The sequence below is a fragment of the Leptonychotes weddellii genome, chromosome 6 (assembly GCF_054177405.1).
Source record: "Leptonychotes weddellii isolate Sample4059 chromosome 6, ASM5417740v2, whole genome shotgun sequence".
In the NCBI taxonomy this organism is placed as follows: domain Eukaryota; kingdom Metazoa; phylum Chordata; class Mammalia; order Carnivora; family Phocidae; genus Leptonychotes; species Leptonychotes weddellii.
Window position 1 is genome coordinate 124,233,193 of NC_138374.1, and position 19,337 is coordinate 124,252,529.

Sequence of the window (19,337 nt, forward strand, 5' to 3'; positions counted from 1 at the left end):
ATTTTATTTTTTAAAAGATTCTGTTTTTAAGTAATCTCCATGCCCAAGGTGGGGCTTGAACTTACAACCCCCCAGATCAAGATTTGCCATGCTCTTCAGACTGAGCCAGCCAGGAACCCCCCTTTGTGTTAAGATTTTTAAAATATACTTCAGTAGCCACTAAGTAAGTTTTCGGGTTCCAATACATATACTATTTAAAGCAAACACTTTTTTTTTTTTTAAAGTGTGCATTTGTGTGTGACTAACACTGAATGCTTACTGTATTCCAGAAACACATTGCTCTACACAGGCTACGGGTTGTTTGTTCTTGCCCTTTTGTTTCCTTCCCTGCTCAACAAAACAACAAAACCGCTTCGGTCACCAGGGTTGAGACTGAAGAGAGTTAATACAGTAACGAATTTGCTGCGGTAAACGCTGTAAAAAAAGTTTTAACATCCCCAAATTTTCACTGCACTGGCACTTTTTACCTTTAGGCATCAACCACTAGCTCTCGGAAAATTTCCCTTCACCTCCCAAATCCATGTGGAGAAAGGAGACGATAAATAAAGTTGCTTAAGGGCAGTTTGCCCAGACTTGCCCCCAAACTGGGGACTCTTGACTCCTGGTGCTAGAAAACCTTCAATGTAAAAGGCAACAGGCTGGGACCGCGCGGGGAGGAGGACAGACACGCAATCCCGCCCGAGCGGGCGGCGGGCCAGGAGCACATTCCCTACGTCCCTTCGCGCCAGCCCCGCTAAGTTGGGAAGCTCCTCCCCGGCCCTTCCTTCCTCCTCCTCCACCACCACCTCCTCCTCCGCGGCGGCGGCGGGCGAAGGGGTGAGCGCTGCGATATTTTGTCCCCAGCGGCGATCCCTTCTCCCAGGCAGGCTGCGGCTGCGGCGGCCGCCGTGGCGGCGGCAGCGGTAGCGGCGGCGGCGGCGGCAGCTGAGCGCTAGGAGAGGCCCGGGCCGGCCCTGCGGCCTGGAGGCCGCAAGAGGTGGAGGCCGGGCTGCCCTCCCGCGGTGCGGGAGCGGAGGGGAAGAGGCGGCAGCGGGAGAGCTCGGCCCGGCCGCCGGGAAGGTGGGGGAGGTTCCGCGCACCTCCCGCCCTCCGGCCGCCGCCGCCCAGCTGGCCCTGCCGCCGCCGCCGCCGCCGCCGCCTCGGGCTCCCGCCGCGGGCTCGACGGCCCCGGCCGGGGAGGGCGGGCGGCGTGCGCGCCCGGAGCCGCCGGAGATGGCGGGAGGGCACTGCGGCAGCTTCGCCGCGGCGGCGGCCGGCAGCGGCGAGATCGTGCAGCTGAACGTGGGGGGGACCAGGTGAGTCGGCGGAGAAGGGGCTCGGAGCCGGGATGCCGCGGGCGGCCTGCAGGGGGGCGACGGGGGCCGGGTGTCGCGGGGACCAGGGCGAAGGTGGGAGCCGAGCCAGGTGGGGAGCGCGGGGGGCCCTCCCGGCGGGAAGAATGTCGGCGGATCTCGAACTGAAGTATCTGCTCCGGGAAGGGAGAGGCAGGAGGGCCTCTGGAATTAGCGCGAGCCGGGCCCATGTGCCCAAGTGCCTGCCTTCCTAGAATGCCAACCTTTGTCCCTCCCCCTTTCTAAGCTCTCAGGCTAGGAGGAACTTTAAAAAGCCATCCTTACCTAACCTTACAGCCTATTTGAGGAATTTACTTTGTAGAAGCCCGGCCTTGTGGTTTGGCTCTTGCAGATGAACCTGCCTTCTCTCTTTTCGGTCAAGGTGTCGGTTCGCTGGGGTAAGAAAGTGCAGTGCTCTTTCCCCTTCCTAATTAAGGAGTGTTTGTAATCTCGAAGGATTTCGGTGGATGGAGTGCATAGATTCGCAGTACGTTGTTTATTTTCATAGTTTCTGGGTGCATGGCTTTGAAACGATCTGTTCAACTTGCAGGGCAATGGGTCCAGGAACTGCAGTTTTAATAGTTCTGGAAAGCCTTGGCACAGTGTGGCACACTCAGAGTAGACAGACTGAAACCTCTTTATCCTCTCTCTGGCTTTCCACTCCCTGTCTGTGCCTTTTAAGCTTGTTGGGGGGAAAATAATTTTTTGTGGATTTGCTATGGCTCTGAGTCACTCTTCTTAGAAATGGGACTTTGCCAGCTCTGCTGGAAGGAAGGGGTGGTTGAGTTTAAAGCTTGGTAGGAGATGAACGATGAGGTGCTCGAGAATATGAAAGGATTTCAACGTCTAAAACTTTAATATCTTTTAAAATGCAAGACAGCAGCAGTGGAGTGAACCGTAGGAATAAAATGTATCGTGTTTTAATCCTAAGTATTTAATCATTTTCTTGGTGTGCTAGAGAATTCAACACAAGAAACAGTAATTCTTCATTCTTTCCCTGTTCTTTTCCCTCATTCCCCGAAACAGAACTGTTTAACAGTGTAAGATAAGATACTACATTATTGGCGTTACATAGATACCGGTCCTTTGGAGAAGATTTATGTCTCCTAATGTAAGAAATGGATTTTTTCCCTAAAAATCACATGAAAAATTTGCAGGTTTGGTAACTTCCGGTTGCAAAAATGGAATACCCCGCAAGAGTTGGCCTTCAGTGTATGTTAATGCTGAGGAGTAGCACTATAGTCATTTAAAATCCCTGTACTGGTTCCTGGATTGTGGATATCTTCTTTCCAGGCATTCTAAAGGACATAACACTATTATAAAAATTAAATGTATTGTTATTTACTGTATATTGAAAGTGGGTGGTGTAATGAGTGAATTCTTGTTAATGACTGTAGAATTCAGTTTACATTTTTAAATCATAAAAGGCAGCCATCTTGGAGCTTGAACATTTTATTTTGTTTCACTGTGTATGCAACTAGATCATAACAGGATCTAAGGTTTTCTAAGCGATATTAGCAAAGAATACAAAATTAGGTCAATGTATTATTAGATTGAACAATTTAGAAGACATGAAAGTTGTTAGGAATGAGAAATTAAGTAAAAACACCACAAACTTTAAGTTTGCTAGGATAACATAGTTTATAAAATAAGTAATGACATGGCCTATAGAAAAAGAGAAAATCCAACTCCAGGTATTCTGAGAATATTTTCTTGAGTTACTTTGAATCATAGACTCTGGGAGTGTTTTAGAGCTAGGAGGTGTCCAGAAGGCATCTATATGTTGTACAGACATATTAACACAGTCACTTAAATCATTGTAAAGGAAAAAGAAGTCCTGATTTCATTGTCATTAAAGTTGAGGAATTGCCACTGGGAGAACCACCTGTGGCTTAGAATGGAAGTAGGCTCTGATAGAGTAAAAATCAGGAGAGCATACTGTGAGCAGAGAAGTATATGCTAAGGTAAGGTGTGTGTCGTTGCCATTGTCTTGTCTGACAACCCCCCCTCCCCCCGCCGCCCCAGGGAGGAAGGATAAGAAATTGGAAATACTCAGAGGAATTTCAAAAATGAGCAATGTTTTTTATGATTTATTTAACACGTTATGGGTGATTGAGGAAGTAGAGAAGATGAGGTTTCATTTAGAGTTAGCGTTATTTACAAAAAAAAAAAAACTAGTGAAAGAAACCTAATATGACTCAATTTGGGATTAATTCTATTACGAATGAGTGTGATTTGAGGCCTCATGTGAGAGGTCTCTGACCAGCTAGTGGGGGACTTACAAAGAACTTTGGAATCATGCAGATAGGGGTTCTGGCTCCCAGGCTTTACCTCTAACTAGCTCAGCAACCTAGGCCAAATTATTTTTTAGTGCTTAGTTTTCATAAAATGTAAAGTGACAATAATAGTACCAACCTTACAGGATTGATCAAGGAATTTGAAATAATAAATCGGAAATGCAAGGGTTGGTAACATAGTAATATTGCAGAATAAATAATTTTAATTTCCTTCCAAATTAATTTAGAAGGAGGCAAATGACAAGAAGTATAATATGCTAATATCTTTAGTGACATTTTTGCTGAGACCAGATTGGACATTGCCCCCCCCTTTTTTTGGCTTGCAGTTTTATTTTTTTAACTATTTTAATTCAGCTAATTAACATAATGTATTATTGGTTTCAGAGGTACAGGTCAGTGATTCATCAGTCTTATATAATACCCAGTGCTCATTACATCACACATCCTCCTTACTGTCCATCACCCAGTTACCCCAACCCTCCACCCCCCTCCCCTCCAGCAACCCTCAGTTTCCTATGATTAAGAGTCTCTTTTGTTTTTTCTCCCTCTGGTTTCCTCTTGTTTTATTTTTTCCTCTCTTCCCTGATGATCCTCTGTTTTGTTTCTTAAATTTGACATATGAGTGAGATCATATGATAATAGTCTTTCTCTGACTTATTTCGCTTAGCATAATATCCTCCTCTAGTTCCATCCACATCATTGCAAATGGCAAGATTTCATTTTTTGATGGCTGAGTAATATTCCAGTGTGTGTGTGTGTGTGTGTGTCTTTATGGCATCTTTATGGCATCTTCTTGGCACACTGGGTATAAGATAAAAAACAGTAGAAAAGGCTTTCATTGCAGAAAATTATGCTTGTCATATGTAATTTTAAATGTTATCATTTTTATGAAGTCACATTGGAGCTTAGTTTTAAAGGTCTGTGGGATTTTTTTTGTTTTTTGTTTTTTCCCATTTGTCTTCCTCCTGTTTGAAAAAAGAAAAAAATTGGTGGGGGTGAGGATCCAATCCCTTTGCCCAGAGATTTCAAATTATTAACCTACCCCAAACTGCTGATTTTAATTGAAATTGCTAATACAACTTTAAGCAGACCTGCGTAATTTTCTAAGTAACTCAAAATTTGAGTTATCTGGCAAACAGTTTGCTGAATAATTAGTAAACATGAAAGATCATAAATTATAATGACCTTATTTGGAATTAATTTGATACCCTCCAGAACACAGTGATTTTTTTTTTTTTTTTTTTTTTGGCAGTGGATCCTTGTATCCTTCAGTTTACCATTTACTAGACTTGGCTTTTATTTATTTGGCCAAGTCCGTTTCCTTTGACTGTTGTAATCTGTTCCCCAGTTTTTCTTACTATTCTGCTAAGATACACACTTGGGAAAATTTGCCATGGTTTCTTGAATAAACTACTTGGATCCTTTCTTGATCTGGTTAATGGGCACAGGGACTGTTTTAAAGCAGTCATATAATGCTAGATAGTGAATGTGGAGAAACACAGAGATCTCTTAGGCTCTCTTCTGTGTGAGGACACATGGTGATGGCAACAGAGAGTAAAAAACTGCGTAGGTAGTTTGTTATAGTAGGCTGGGATAAAGTTCCCTCCAAAATTGGTAATAAGACAATTTGGACTTGATCAAATGGCAGTTAACCTCAGAACAATGAGATATTTACTGAGTGGTTTTTGAATGAATGAATGCAACAGAAGCTCAAAAAGATAATATAGAATAGACTATTTGGAAAAGCCTTTAAGGAGAAGGTAAAACCTGAGTGGTATCAAGAAAATGGATGGAATTTGGATTATTGGACATGAGGAGGTTGCTCAAGTGGAGATAAAGATACCGAAATGGTAGTAAGCATGAATTGTCCGGGGGCATTGAAGTATTGTCTTATTAGATGAGAAAACATTCATGTTGGAGAGATGAAACAGGACCCAAAGATAATTTTGAACGGTATATTGAGAAGTTCGGGTTTGTTGTGATGGGCTTATTGATTCTTCAGGAGATGGGCATGCTGGAAAGTAGTGTTTTAAGAAGCAGTATATGCCAATGAGTTAATTATTTGATTTTGTTGAGAGCTTTTGAATAATCTTAACTTTGAATTGAAAGAGGCAAAATTTTTTTTTTTTTTTTAAAGATTTTATTTATTTATTTGAGACAGAGAATGAGAGAGAGCATGAGAGGGCGGAGGGTCAGAGGGAGAAGCAGACTCCCTGCCGAGCAGGGAGCCCGATGCGGGACTTGATCCCGGGACTTCAGGATCATGACCCGAGCCGAAGGCAGTCGCCCAACCAACTGAGCCACCCAGGCGCCCCAGAGGCAAAATTTTAAAATAATAACTATACCATATTGATAGAGCTATAGCTGTGCAACAACTTGTAAATTATTAGCCAGCATATTAAAGCAGGTTAACGAATATTGAAATTTCAGATCATGTCCTCATCTATAATAACAGATAATTTTTCATTGCAGATTTAGTACCTCAAGACAAACTCTTATGTGGATTCCAGATTCTTTTTTTTCCAGGTATTTCATGTAATTCTTTAAAAATTTTTAAACTTGATCATTTTTTAAAAACTTGATCATTAAAGTAATAAAAATTTCCTTTTTCCAGTTAAATTAATGTTTTTCTTGGATAAAAAATCTTAACTCTTAAAATAGAATTAAAAAATTTTTATTTTACTTTGGAGATAGGATGATTCATTTGTATTGGTCTTTGATATTTGGTAAAGAATTTGTGCATTTTATTCATACTCAGATTTTAAGAACTAACTCTGGATTGTTGTTCATGTCCTCTAGTTTGCTGAGTGGAAGAATTTCAACACTTCGAGATGAAACTGGTGCTGTGAGTATAATATGTTGATATATGTTTCTAAATTGAATCAACTAATGCTTATAATGCTTGACCCTTATTATATAGGGACTCTAAGAAAACACAGGAAAGCTAATCTTTTAATAACCACTAAGTGAAAGTGACAAATATGTACTTTAAAAGTGTTTTATTTCTTGTTGTATGTAGTTTTTCTATAGTTAATAGAAGGGAACTCTAAGTGGAATACTGAATATAGCAATTTAAGTATTTATGATTAGAGGGATTCGAGGATATGAGCTTACACTGTCAGGAGAGGAAATACTTTTAATCAGTACTTAAAATTTTAACAATAAATAGATGAATATAAATACTAAAATATTTTGATATTGAGTGAGAATGGTAAGATATTGTAAATTAGTAAAGTCCTATAATTTCTTTATGTGGTAGAAAAACCTGAAGAACTTGTACAGCAATGGCGAAATGAGGAAAGGAAAGAACTGTTAGGTTTTAGTACAAAAATACTGGTTTATACATTTAAAAAGCAGTTATAATGTGTGCAACATTGTATGTAAAGTAAATGGCTAGTACTCCTAAAACCGAAAGAAAGCTTTCTGTTGGAGGCAACGCACTGGCCAAAGGTATTTATTTGCTGTGATGGGATTTACAGATGAAATAAGACAGCAAAAGCAGGTGTGTCCATATGAGATCATAAAAAAGATACCAGTAATAAGATCTCCACTGATCTGTGGTGTTTCAACTTCTCATTGGTTCTAATGAAAACAAAAGCAAGAATTTATGAAGCTAGAACAGCCTCATTGATTGTATAAACATAATACTAGTATAAAGAGCTTTACTGTAAGCTGCCATTCCCCTGTCTAGTTGACTAACCTAAGCTTTAAAAGGTATTCAGTTTTATAATTAATTCAAAATAGGGTTGGTATATATTCCTCTAGAAAGTTATCAATTATAGATTTCATATTTTCTACAGCATTTTATTTTCTTGGTATGTATTTTGTGGTTTTAAGAAATGTCATCATCTGCCATCCCTAGCTTTTGAGGAAATTGAGATAATAGGATGTAGAGGTGTTAGGACAATAGTATACTTTTCCAGTTTTTTTTTTTTTTTTAAGATTTTATTTATTTGAGAGAGAGAGAGAGAGAGAGAGCAGGAGTGGGGGTGGGGCAGAGGGAGAAGCAGACTCCCCGCTGAGCAGGGCGTCCCACGAGGGGCTCGATCCCAGGACCCCGAGATCACGATCTGAGCCAAAGGCAGACACATAAATGAGCCCCCAAGGTGCCCCTCTTTTCCAGTTTTGACAGTAATGTGCAATACTTACTTTTCTTGATTACCCCTGTATTATAAAAGTACATTGTTTTAATGATTCACGTATGAATCACAAGTTATGTAAGTCACAATCACTGTCAGCAATAATTAATAATAATGTAAGAAGGTATTATTTGTGCATGATGTTCTCAAAATATTTACTGAATTCTAGTATATTTCAGATAAAAATTTTCCCTTGGGTGTTTTTACCAAAGATACCAATAAATAGATGCCATTTTTCCTACAAATTAAAATATTATCAATATAATAATAGGTTTTTGGGGTGGGGAAACAATACTGCATTAAATGCACACAGTTAAAACTGCATGCCAATCTTAGAAACATTCAAATTTAAGAGTGGAATCAAGTAAATATAATATTTAAATAATTTAGTGTTTGTTCCCTAAGTTTGTGTTACACATATTAATGTCAGTTTATTTTTAATTTGAAAATAAAACAATTCTTCATTTACAGATATTTATTGATCGAGATCCAGCAGCATTTGCACCCATTTTAAATTTTCTTCGGACAAAAGAACTAGACTTACGGTAAGAATCGCATCCCTTTAAAGTCAATTCTTATTGATAGGTATGTACTTTGGGTATATTTTGTGGATAGGAAGGTCCCCCCCAGCCCGACCCCAAATTACTTTTGCTTGAAAGTTTCCTCCGAATTAAACTCACAGATGGAGGCCACCAACCTATCCTCTCTCTTCCTCTAGACTACTCCCAGCAGTTTCCTAACGAGTTTCCTGCCTTCAGTTCTCTATTCTTCCAATTGGTTTTCCACACTGTAGCCAACATTACCTTATCAAAATATAAATCTCATCTGGTTGCTACTCTGCTTAAAACTCTTATTTAATATGTTCTTTGATTAATGGCTAGAGATTTTGGACTTTATTGTTTCTTAAGGCTCTCTGTGATCTTGCCCCTGCTTAATTTCTCTTGCTTTGATAGTTTTACCCCTTTCTGGTCTTGGCTTAATCCTGACTTCTTCAGTGATCTCTGCTGTGTCCACTTAATATAGGTCTTCATAGTTTCCTGTCCTGCTGCTACCACAGCATTCCTTACACGTATTCCTTTTTCAGTAGTCTCTCTTCTGTTTGACTTTAAATTCCAACAGCGCAAGCACTATACTGTCTATTCCCAGGATCTAACGTAGGTTTTTGTAGATAAACGAATGACCACTTAAACTATTTCTTTAACTTTGCCGTAATCTGGATTCCTACCAAGAATTTACAATCTAATTTGTATTTTATTATTCTTTTATTCTGTATATTCCCAGTGAACTTCCACTGAGGATCTCTATACTTTTTTAGATATAGCTTTTAAAATTCTAATTGTTTAGGGGCGACTGGCTGGCTCAGATGGGGGAGCATGTGACTCTTGATCTCAGGGTTGTGAGTTCGAGCCCCCATTGGGTGTAAAGATTACTTAAAAATAAAATCTTTTAAAAAAATTAAAAAAAATTCTGGTTGTTTATTTGACCTGCTTCTTTATAATACTATATAATTTTTGGCTTATATTCACTGGAATATGAACTCCTTAAAAGCGACAACAAGTTTTTGGTCTAGTTTGTTTGCAGTGCATATAGTAGCTTTTCAGTAGGTATTTATTGAATGAATGAAAGAGTTCGTTGGAGCTTTTTGTTTGTTTTCTTGGTCTAGGTGGAGGTGGCAAATACGTTACTAACTACTTACTTCTTGAGTAAAATTATTTTGACCCCTAGCATTTGATTAAAGAAGCCTAAATTTACTTCTAGTAAATTGTCCTTGTTGATTAATCCACAATTAGATAACTCAGGAAAGGCAGAACTGGTTAGAATTAAATACCCGTATTTATTGAGTGTTCTACTTATAAGTTGCTGCCTTATTTCACTTAAAGAGGCCTAGCAAATTAAAATTTTCTGAGTAGTACCTTTCAAAAGAAGATGGGAAGGAATGTTAAAAATACTGTGTTCTAATTCTCTATCTTCCATAAAATTCTTGTGTTGCCCTTATCACTCTGTTACAATTACCATATTTGTTTTCTTGTCCTCAGGAGATTGGAGTTCCTCAAGAACTGTTGTGTCCTGAGCCACCTTGTAATTAGGCAGTACTACTGTACTGTTAACACAGATGGTTTTGAAATAGAATAGGAGAGGTTTAACTGTTTTTGTGTTAAACCAGTCACGACTAATTTGACAAATAAAAGCAATTTAACATTGCAGTTACAGGTGTTTATTAAACACAGGGATTTTTTTTTTTCTTTAAAGACTTTGTTTTGGAGCAGTATTAGGTTTACAACAAAATTGAGAGTAAGATCCAGAGACCTCCCATATACCTCCTGCTCCCACACAGGCATAGCCTCCCCCGCTGTCAACACCACTCACCAGAATGGTACATTGTTTTTTTTTTTTAATTAAGGATGAACCTCCAGTGACACATCATAACCACACAAAACTCATAGTTTACATTATAGTTAACTCGAGGTGTTGTGCATTCTGTGGGTTTAGACAAGTGTATAATGACCCATGTCCATCAGTTTAATATCGTGCAAAGTATTTTCACTATCCTAAAAATCTTTTGTGCTCTGCCTGTTGATCCCCACTCCGTGCAACCATTGATCTTTTTTTTTTAAAGATTTTATTTATTTATTTGACAGGGAGAGACACAGCGAGAGCAGGAACACAAGAGGGGGAGTGGGAGAGGGAGAAGCAGGCTTCCCGCCGAGCAGGGAGCCCGATGTGGGACTCGATCTCAGGACCCTGGGATCATGACCTGAGCCGAAGGCAAACGCTTAACGACTGAGCCACCCAGGCGCCCCAACCATTGATCTTTTTATTATCTCCATAATTTTGCCTTTTCCAGAATGTCATATATTGGAATAATACAGCGTGTTGACTTTTCAGATTGTCTTTTCTTTCACCAATACCACACTGTTTTAATTACTGTAGCTTTATGGTAAATCTTGTAGTTGGGTACTGGCAGTCCTCCAACTTTATTCTCCTATTGGGTCTTTTAACTCTCCATATAAACTGTAGAATCAGTTTGTTGTTATCCATAAAATAGCTTGCTAGAGTTTTGATTAGGATTTAATTGAGTTTTAGATGAAGTTGGGAGGAACCGACATCTTAACAATACTGAGTCTTCCAATCCATGAACATGGAACACCTTTCCATTTATTTAGTTCTTTGATTTTGTTCATTAGAGTTACGTAGTTTGCTTTGTATAGATCTTACATATTTTTTGTTAGATTTATACCTAAGTATTTAATTTTTTTTTTTTTGGTGCTAATGTAAATGGTATTGGGTTCTTAATTTTAAATTCCATTGTTCATTATTGGTACATAGCAATTGACTTTTTTATACTAACCTTGTATCCTACAACCTTACTGTAATCATCTATTAGTTCCAGGAGATTTTTGTCTATTCTTTTGGATTTTCTACATAGATGATATGTCATCTCTGAATAACCATTGTATGTCTTCCCGTTCCACTCTGTGTACCTTTATTTCACTTTCTTGCCTTATGGCATTGTTGAGAATTTTTGCATCAGTGTTCATGAGAGATACTAGTCTGTAGTTCCCTTGTAATGTTTTTGGTTTTGGTATTAGGGTAATGCTGGCCTCATAAAATGAGTTAGTAAGTATTCCATTGTTTCTTTCTTCTGAAAGAGATTATAGAGAATTGGTATGATTTCTTCCTTAAATGTTTGGTAGAATTCACAAGTGAATCCTTCTGGGTGTGTTGCTTCCTGTTTTGGAAGATTATTAATTATTGATTAAGTTCCTTTCGTAGATATAGGCCTACTCAGATTGTCTTTTTTTTTTTTTGTGTGTGAGTTTTGGCAAATTGTGTCTTTCAAGGAATTGGTCCAGGTCCATTTCATCTAGGTTACCAAATTTGTGGGAATAGAATTATTCATAGTATTCCTTTATTGTCCTTTTAATTTCCATGAGATCTGTAGTGATGCCCACTCTTATTTTTGCCCAGGCAATATTTCTTAAGTAAGGACAAATTATAACTGACACCTAAAATGAATCATTAGTATTGTAAACTCTTAATCTTCTGTTCTTTTTACTGTTTGTTTTCATATTATTTAACTGTACTATAATCTTCTGGTTAGCCCAGCCCTTTCTAAGGCTAGTCTTCCCCCCGCGCTTTTACTTTGTGTTTTGCTTTTATTTTTGTTCTAATGAGAAAAGAATCATTTATCTGAATTTCTTTGTTCAACAAATAGTTATTACATAATCATTATATACAAGCACTCTGTGAGGTATACAAAAAATAGATCATGCTTGTAGGGAGCTTTACCATGTAATTGGGGAGTTTAAGATATGTTAGATATAATTATTATGAAAGTAGAAAAGCAATTAATGCCATATAAGAAAGATTTCTACTCGTTTGCCTTATTACGTATTTCTTGATAACTTACTTATACTAGCCCTTCGAAGCCCTAATCTCTCAGTCACCCAATTCATCTACATAGGAATGGTTTTTAAGTAAGGAGATGTTTTTGTTGGCATGCAGTTTTTTTATTTAGACCTTTTAAAACGACTAAAGATGTTAGGAGAAAAGTAAGTTTTAAAGCCTTATAACTGTTCACATTAAGAACTAGTACTTTTTCCTTCTGCTTCAGATAATCCAAGTTGCCGCTGCTGGAGGATATATATCATTTATTTGGTTTTTTTTGTAGGGGAGTGAGTATTAATGTTCTCAGGCATGAAGCAGAATTTTATGGAATCACTCCATTAGGTATGTGTTGTCCTGATATTTTGTATTTGTGATTTGACCTTTCGTGTAGCAAACTTGCCTAATGAAGTATATTTTATACCAGGTCCTATTTTTTGATGGACTAGTTCAGTGTGCTTATACTTTTTGTGGTTTTTCATAGTAAATAGATGTTGTCAACTGATTTAACTTAAACATTTCCCTCTTCTTTCCTTACCCTCTTTAACTAGAGAAAATAAAAATGGAGTACTGTTTTTCTGTTTGCATGTACTCTTGACAAGTTTGCTTTGACATGTTTTTAGTAAGAAGGCTTCTCTTATGTGAAGAATTGGAGCGCTCATCTTGTGGCAGTGTCCTTTTTCACGGTTACTTGCCTCCACCAGGTACTTCTACTTTATTTAGTCTTTAAAAAATGTTTTTTATCACTCTGCGAGTAAAAACATATATATAGGAAAATTTCTGTTTTGATTATTGAGTTTCTCACATATAAATAGACGGGAAATGTTGCAAATTTTAATTTTAACAGAAGTCATGCTGTACGTTAGACCAGGGATGTGCCAGACTTTGTCTTTTCTGTAAAAGGCCAGACAGGCTGTGAGCTATGAGATCTGTGTGGCAACCACTCAGTTTTGCCATACACCCTACACGGAAATGAATGGATGCGACCAGTACAGCTTTATTTAGACATAATCAGCCGTGGCCCATAGTTTGCCAACCATGATGTTAGAGCACTAGTTGTCAGTCAGTTGTCCTTTCTGTAGAAGCCCGGGAGCTCTGCAGAAATCGGTCAGTGTCCAGGAGAGAGGCAGGGGAAGCGTGTGTCGTCCCCCACCTCGGTCAGTTAGAAGAGTTCTGCCTTAACCTGTGTTAAGGTGGGCTTCTGAGCAAGATTTTCCTTCCAAAAAGGACCCCCTGTCAAATAAAAGACATTTGACAATAAGCTGTAGAGAAGTTTCCATAAGTAAGTTGTACCTCACACAAAGCAGCTGTACTGTAAATGGAAACACTGGTCGTAGACTGACTGAATTAATGATTGATTTCCATAACCTAGAGCTAGATAGAAATGGAATATAATACGATAAATCTTAATTTTACTTATCAGATATGACATGATAAATATCAGAAATCTGTTGAAAGAATTTAATTCATTTTCATTTTGTTTTTTATGGTAATTACTTGCAGAAAATTGCTACATTGGAAGATATGTTTTGGCCATGATGAAATTCACATTTGTATATCTCTTAGTTATAGTGTGAAATTTTAAATTTTTGGTAGGTGGAACTTAGAAATAATTTTATTTTGTTATTTCTTTTCATAGGTATTCCTAGTCGTAAAATAAACAACACAACTAGGTCCTCTGCTGGTTCTAGGAATGGACTGAATTCCACAGAAGGTGAAGCGCGGGGAAATGGAACCCAGCCTGCTCTCTCTGGAACTGGAGAAGAGACTGTTCGGCTAGGTAAGCAAAGACAACAGAAGTAGACAAAAATGCGTATGTTTTTAGTCTGAGTCACACTGAGTAATTATGTTTTAAAAATGTAATCTTTGCCTCATCTTTCTTTTTAACATTTATATCTTGAAAAGTCTCATTGAACGTAAGTTTTATTTAAAAAGTGTGTGATGATCTGTTTGCTCTCAACCTTTAGGGATTGGCAAACCTTTTATGTAAAGAAACATAAAGAGCCGAAACATTCGGCTCTGTCAGAACTGTTCCGCTCTGCCCTGGCAGCGTGGAGACAGCCAAGGACAGCATGTGAACAAATGTGCATGTCTGTGTTTCGGCAAAACTTTATTTATCCAAACAGGCAGAAGACTACAGTCAGCCCATGGGCCATAGTTTACCAGTCTCTGCTTTTAGAACATAAAGTATTTCTTTTTCTAAAACCAACAGGATTTCCTGTGGATCCACGAAAGGTGCTAATAGTCGCTGGCCATCACAACTGGATTGTAGCTGCATATGCCCATTTTGCCGTGTGTTACAGGTACTGTATAATTATTACCCGTTTGCTTGTGGAGAGGGCATCGTTTCTAATGATTGTGATTTTATATTTATGAACTTAAGAGTTGCTAGTCATATTTTTTCCTGCATATTTTGCCCACTTCCCTATCTCTTGACTAGATTTAGTTTGTTTTTATTTTTGTAGCTACTTTGGTAAGTATATTACTGGTAGCCTTTGTCTATTTCCCACTTGGTATCAACTGTGATATAACTGAGGTATCTTGAAGTTATTTCTTTTTGCTTGTTATATATAGCCTCTGAATCACATAACTATTGTATTAAATGATAAGGCAGTATTATTAATGTGAGCCCTGTGATTTTCTGTCTAGAATGATTTCGGTCTTTTGTACTCTATACTTGGGGGTAGTAAGGCTACATTGGTCATGACTACCAAATAGTTGGGAGTGAGGTAGTGAAGCAAGACAGTTGTAGGCAAAAATGATATAGTTTGATACCTATAATGGTGAAACTTACACAGAGGTAGTTTGGTTTTATTAATTCTTGCATTCTCAGAAACTAAAAGAGAATGAGGAAGAGTGTAGACCAGTGATTCTGTGTTTTAAATTGGGGAAGGGGCAGGATTCTTCTCTGATGCTACTGATGCTACTGATGACAGAGAATGGTGTAGAAGCACAAAAATGTTTGTGATATTCTAGCTTAGACTATGATCCCACTTAATTGCTGAAAAAAGAATGTATAAACATTTTATCACTATTGGGTTTAGATAAAAAATAGCCACAATAGGTTAAAAATATTTAAAATGTCTTGTAAAGTTTACAGATACATTTTAAAGAATCCCAGATATATTTTTTTAATCTAAATTTATGGTAGGTTTGCCATGTGTGTAAAAAAGCCTTTTGTAACGGTGATCTCTGCTTTGTATTTTCATTGCAGTAGGGATTCAGTGCAAACTTCGTTTTGAGAGCATTCTATGTTTTTATTTCAATTAGCAAGTCCTATGGAAAAGACTTTGGGTGATTTCTTTGGGGGATGACTTTTATATGAAATAAGACTGATTTGAAAGAAGGATTTTCTTTTTTCCTTAAGTGTTTTGAACTTAACTTATGGATCTAAATTGAGAAAACTGTTTTAGACTTTACTTTTTAATTTGCTCAAATATTATCTACATGTTTTTATTGATAAGGAATTCCAGAGGAATTGTGAAACAATTATAATAAGTTATCCAGGTGTAACTTATATTATTGCTCAGCAGTGCTAAAGATGGCTGCTTGCTAGACAGAGACATGCAGCACTGCACAAAATTTACTCACTGAGTGACAAATATAAAAAGAAGGACGTTGTTACATTTTCCATTCTTTGCATTTGCTTTTGACCGTGGCCTTTGTTTTCACTGGATGTCATTGATGACAGACTAATATGCATAGTGACAAAGGAAAACAATTGAGGATATGTTAACATTTCCTTAGGTACAGTTAAATCATTTAACACAGTGGCAATAAAAAGATTTCAAAAGAAATATTCAAATTATTTCAGTAGTGTAATCTTTTCCACAAGTAGTTTTTCCACAGCTTTTTATATTAATAAACTTAAAACCCTAAAAAATGAAATAGTACCTGGAACCCCCCTGTATGTTCTCACTTAGATTCACTAATTTTCTACATTCTCAGGCTTTACTTTTATATATCTTTATTAATGAAGAGTAGTTTCCTTTTTTTTTTTTAAGATTTATTTATTTATTTGAGAGAGAGACAGAGAGAGTGAGCACTTAATGGGAGTCTCCAGGAGACTCCATGCTGAGCAGGGAGCTCCATAGGGGACTTGACCTTATGACCCTATGACCCTGAGATCATGACCTGAGCCGAAACCAAGAGTCAGTTGCCTAACTGACTGCTGTCACCAAGGCACCCCAGAGAGTAGTTGTAAATTGCTGCCCGCTTGGAGCTTGCATTTCTTTTTAGATGTTTAATCTTTGTAGAATTTACTTTTAGTTTATGGTGTGAGATTTAGGAATCTATTTTCTTTTCTTCCAAGTGGGTATTAGCTAATTATGTTCTGATGATTTATCACATAAATTATCCTTTTGCATTGAATTTGAACGCCCTCCTTTATTTTGCTTTATATTTATATGTATACTTGGATCTACTTTTAGACTCTCTTCTGTTTTTCTGATATATATTATCTATTCTCATACAATTTGACATACACTATGTTTGCATTAAGTTTCAAAATGTTGGGCATGACTCCTCCATTATATTTCTTTAAGATTATAATGTGGAAGATAATCTATTTGCATAGCTCTCCTGATTTCATAGTGTTGGTTCAGTGGGCAGGAGTAAGGAGATGGAGTGCTGTTCAGAGGTCATTCTGTCTTGTTTTATGTATTTTCAGTTTTGTATTACTTGTACGGAAGATCATAAAGCATATATATTTTTTCATCTTTGTATTTAATTTTAACTTAAAAACAACTGGGTTAAATTTTCTAATTGTTAGAATCACTTTCAAATATGTTGTCCTGATTCTTTTACTCTTTTTGGCATCTCTTTATTTTATAATACCCTAATTTCTAAAAAGATAGCTTAGAAGTAGGATCTCTGTAAAAGATTAGATCACATGCAGCTTTATTATATTTATAAAATAATGATCACAAAATCACATCATTCACCTCATTAAATCAACACAGCATCTCTTTATTGAACACTGCTATGAGCCTGGTGTATGTTTGCATCCACATAGCAGCATATTGTCATTATTCTTAAGGTGCTGGCAGTTCCTGCTTTGCCCAGTTTGGCAGTTCCTAAGAGGGACTTTGCCAAGCTGTTTGATCTCTCAATGTTTGTAAATGGTTAGAGTTTATTAAATGATTTTTTCCATTTGTCTGTCATAACACATGATCCCATCTGGTGGCCAAAGTGGGTAATTGCAGACCATGTATATATATATAAAATGCTTAGGAAAAATTGAACATTTTCTTAAAAGAATTTACACAATTTCTATGTATTCCTTTGAAGTTAAGGAAGTCATTAGTTATTGAAATTAATAAGGAGGCCAAATGGCATTTTTTTTTTTTTTTAAAGATTTTATTTATTTGACAGAGAGACACAGCGAGAGAGGGAACACAAGCAGAGGGAGTAGGAGAGGGAGAAGCAGGCTTCCCGCTGAGCAGGGAGCCCGATGCAGGGCTCGATCCCAGGACCCTGGGATCATGACCTGAGCTGAAGGCAGACGCTTAACGACTGAGCCACCCAGGCGCCCCCAAATGGCATATTTTTGTGAATTGTGGTTGTATTACTTTAGCATACATTTTTAAACAAAATGAAGCTAAAGTGATTCCATTTAAATCTTTAGGTAACCATCATTTATGAATACTGAAGTTTGTTTTTTGTGATGAATATGTCAGGTAGTATATAAATGAGTACTTATTTTCCTCATATGTGTTTATTCTCTTTAGGTAAGGCAAATGAAAGCTTTACAATTTTGTTTGCATATTTGTTTGGTGTAACTTTAAAAATAGATACTCCGTAGTTAAAATTTATGTCATTCATTGTTGTGATTGCTTAACTCTTAAGTTCTGAATGTATGAAAGCTGGCTATATAATCATGCAGAATACATGTCTGAAAGACTTAAATTCAGATAAGGCAGAAAAAATTATTAAAAATTTATCGGTATGTTTATCAGAAATTAAATATTAAAGCATTTATATTCACTGAACTGCAAATCTGAACCCTGGTAGCCCTTTATTTATGGGGAATGAATAGGCTTATGAAATTTTTTCATTTAGAAAGAAACCTTTAAAATCTAAGCGTTTCCAAAGCCCTACATTTTGTTCATTTGATTGTGCAAGATACTGGAATGCATAACGGTATACCAGATTACTCCTTTATCTTGGTTTGCCTGGATAGCCTATCACCCCATCACCTGAAGTACCAAAAAATAATAGGTTGATTGTAGGTAGTTTCAGTTAATAACTGAATAACTGATGAATTAACTGAATTAACTGAAAGGAATAATAATTATCCTAAAATTCTGATTTTTGTCGACCATTCCTATCCGTAGATAATGATAGTAGCACTTTTCTGTGTAGAAAAGTGAAAGATATAATTTTTTTTTTTTTTTAGCTGTTAACAACTTTTTTCAAATTTGAAGGACTTTTCTGAACTTTACCTTGGAGCAATACAGAACTCTGGTCTCTTTTTAAGTGGTTTATATGTCCTCTATATGTAAATATAAGATAGCTTAGGAAAGACATTCTGGCTTTGTAGAGGACATGAATTGGCAAAATTTTATATTTAATAAATATAGCTGTGATTAATTTTTTTGCTATATCCCTTTTTATTTGCTTAATTGCTGCTAAGTCTAACTTATGTTTCCATTCATAACAGAATCAAAGAATCTTCAGGATGGCAACAAGTGTTTACAAGCCCATATTTGGATTGGACTATTGAGCGAGTAGCTTTAAATGCAAAAGTAGTTGGAGGTCCACATGGAGACAAAGACAAAATGGTCGCTGTTGCTTCAGAGAGTAGCATCATCTTATGGAGTGTCCAAGATGGAGGGAGTGGAAGTGAAATTGGTAGGGAAAACCTTGTTTATGCTGCATTTTGCTGGTATATGTAATATTCTGAAGTTTAAGAGGGATTGCCCATCTTTGTAAGAACTAACCTGGACTGTTACTTAGGAGAGTTGCCACATATCTTTCCAGGGTTCAGTGATAATAAGACCACTCAATATGAGAGGAAAGATCTGGTAAAGGGGGGGAAAAGTTGGTGGTTTAGGAGAGACGGTAGAATCTTTTTACCAATATGCTCTAGCTGAAACTTGGCTGCTTTATGAGAATGTGCTTTTCCTGGATCCCAGTTAGTGATGACTGCTCTCTCCAGTTCCTTACACTACAGGGCCTGAAGA

The 19,337-nt window shown here is 37.3% G+C and overlaps 1 protein-coding gene across 3 annotated transcripts in view; it reads left to right on the forward strand.

Annotated features, from left to right (window-relative positions):
* Positions 1 to 1,113: 1,113 nt before the first annotated feature.
* KCTD3 (potassium channel tetramerization domain containing 3) overlaps positions 1,114 to 19,337 on the forward strand; it is a 51,721-nt gene continuing 33,497 nt past the window's right edge. The window contains exons 1-9 of one of the 3 annotated variants that reach the window (XM_081825167.1): positions 1,114 to 1,295; positions 6,101 to 6,154; positions 6,428 to 6,473; positions 8,239 to 8,312; positions 12,440 to 12,498; positions 12,777 to 12,857; positions 13,793 to 13,933; positions 14,366 to 14,456; positions 18,815 to 19,005. In XM_081825167.1, the coding sequence (XP_081681293.1) occupies positions 1,213 to 1,295; positions 6,101 to 6,154; positions 6,428 to 6,473; positions 8,239 to 8,312; positions 12,440 to 12,498; positions 12,777 to 12,857; positions 13,793 to 13,933; positions 14,366 to 14,456; positions 18,815 to 19,005 (820 nt within the window). In that variant the 5' untranslated portion in view covers positions 1,114 to 1,212. Of the gene's footprint in view, positions 1,296 to 1,599; positions 1,819 to 6,100; positions 6,155 to 6,427; positions 6,474 to 8,238; positions 8,313 to 12,439; positions 12,499 to 12,776; positions 12,858 to 13,792; positions 13,934 to 14,365; positions 14,457 to 18,814; positions 19,006 to 19,337 lie in introns of those variants that run through there. The other 2 variants (XM_081825166.1, XM_081825168.1) reach the window with 2 other exon arrangements.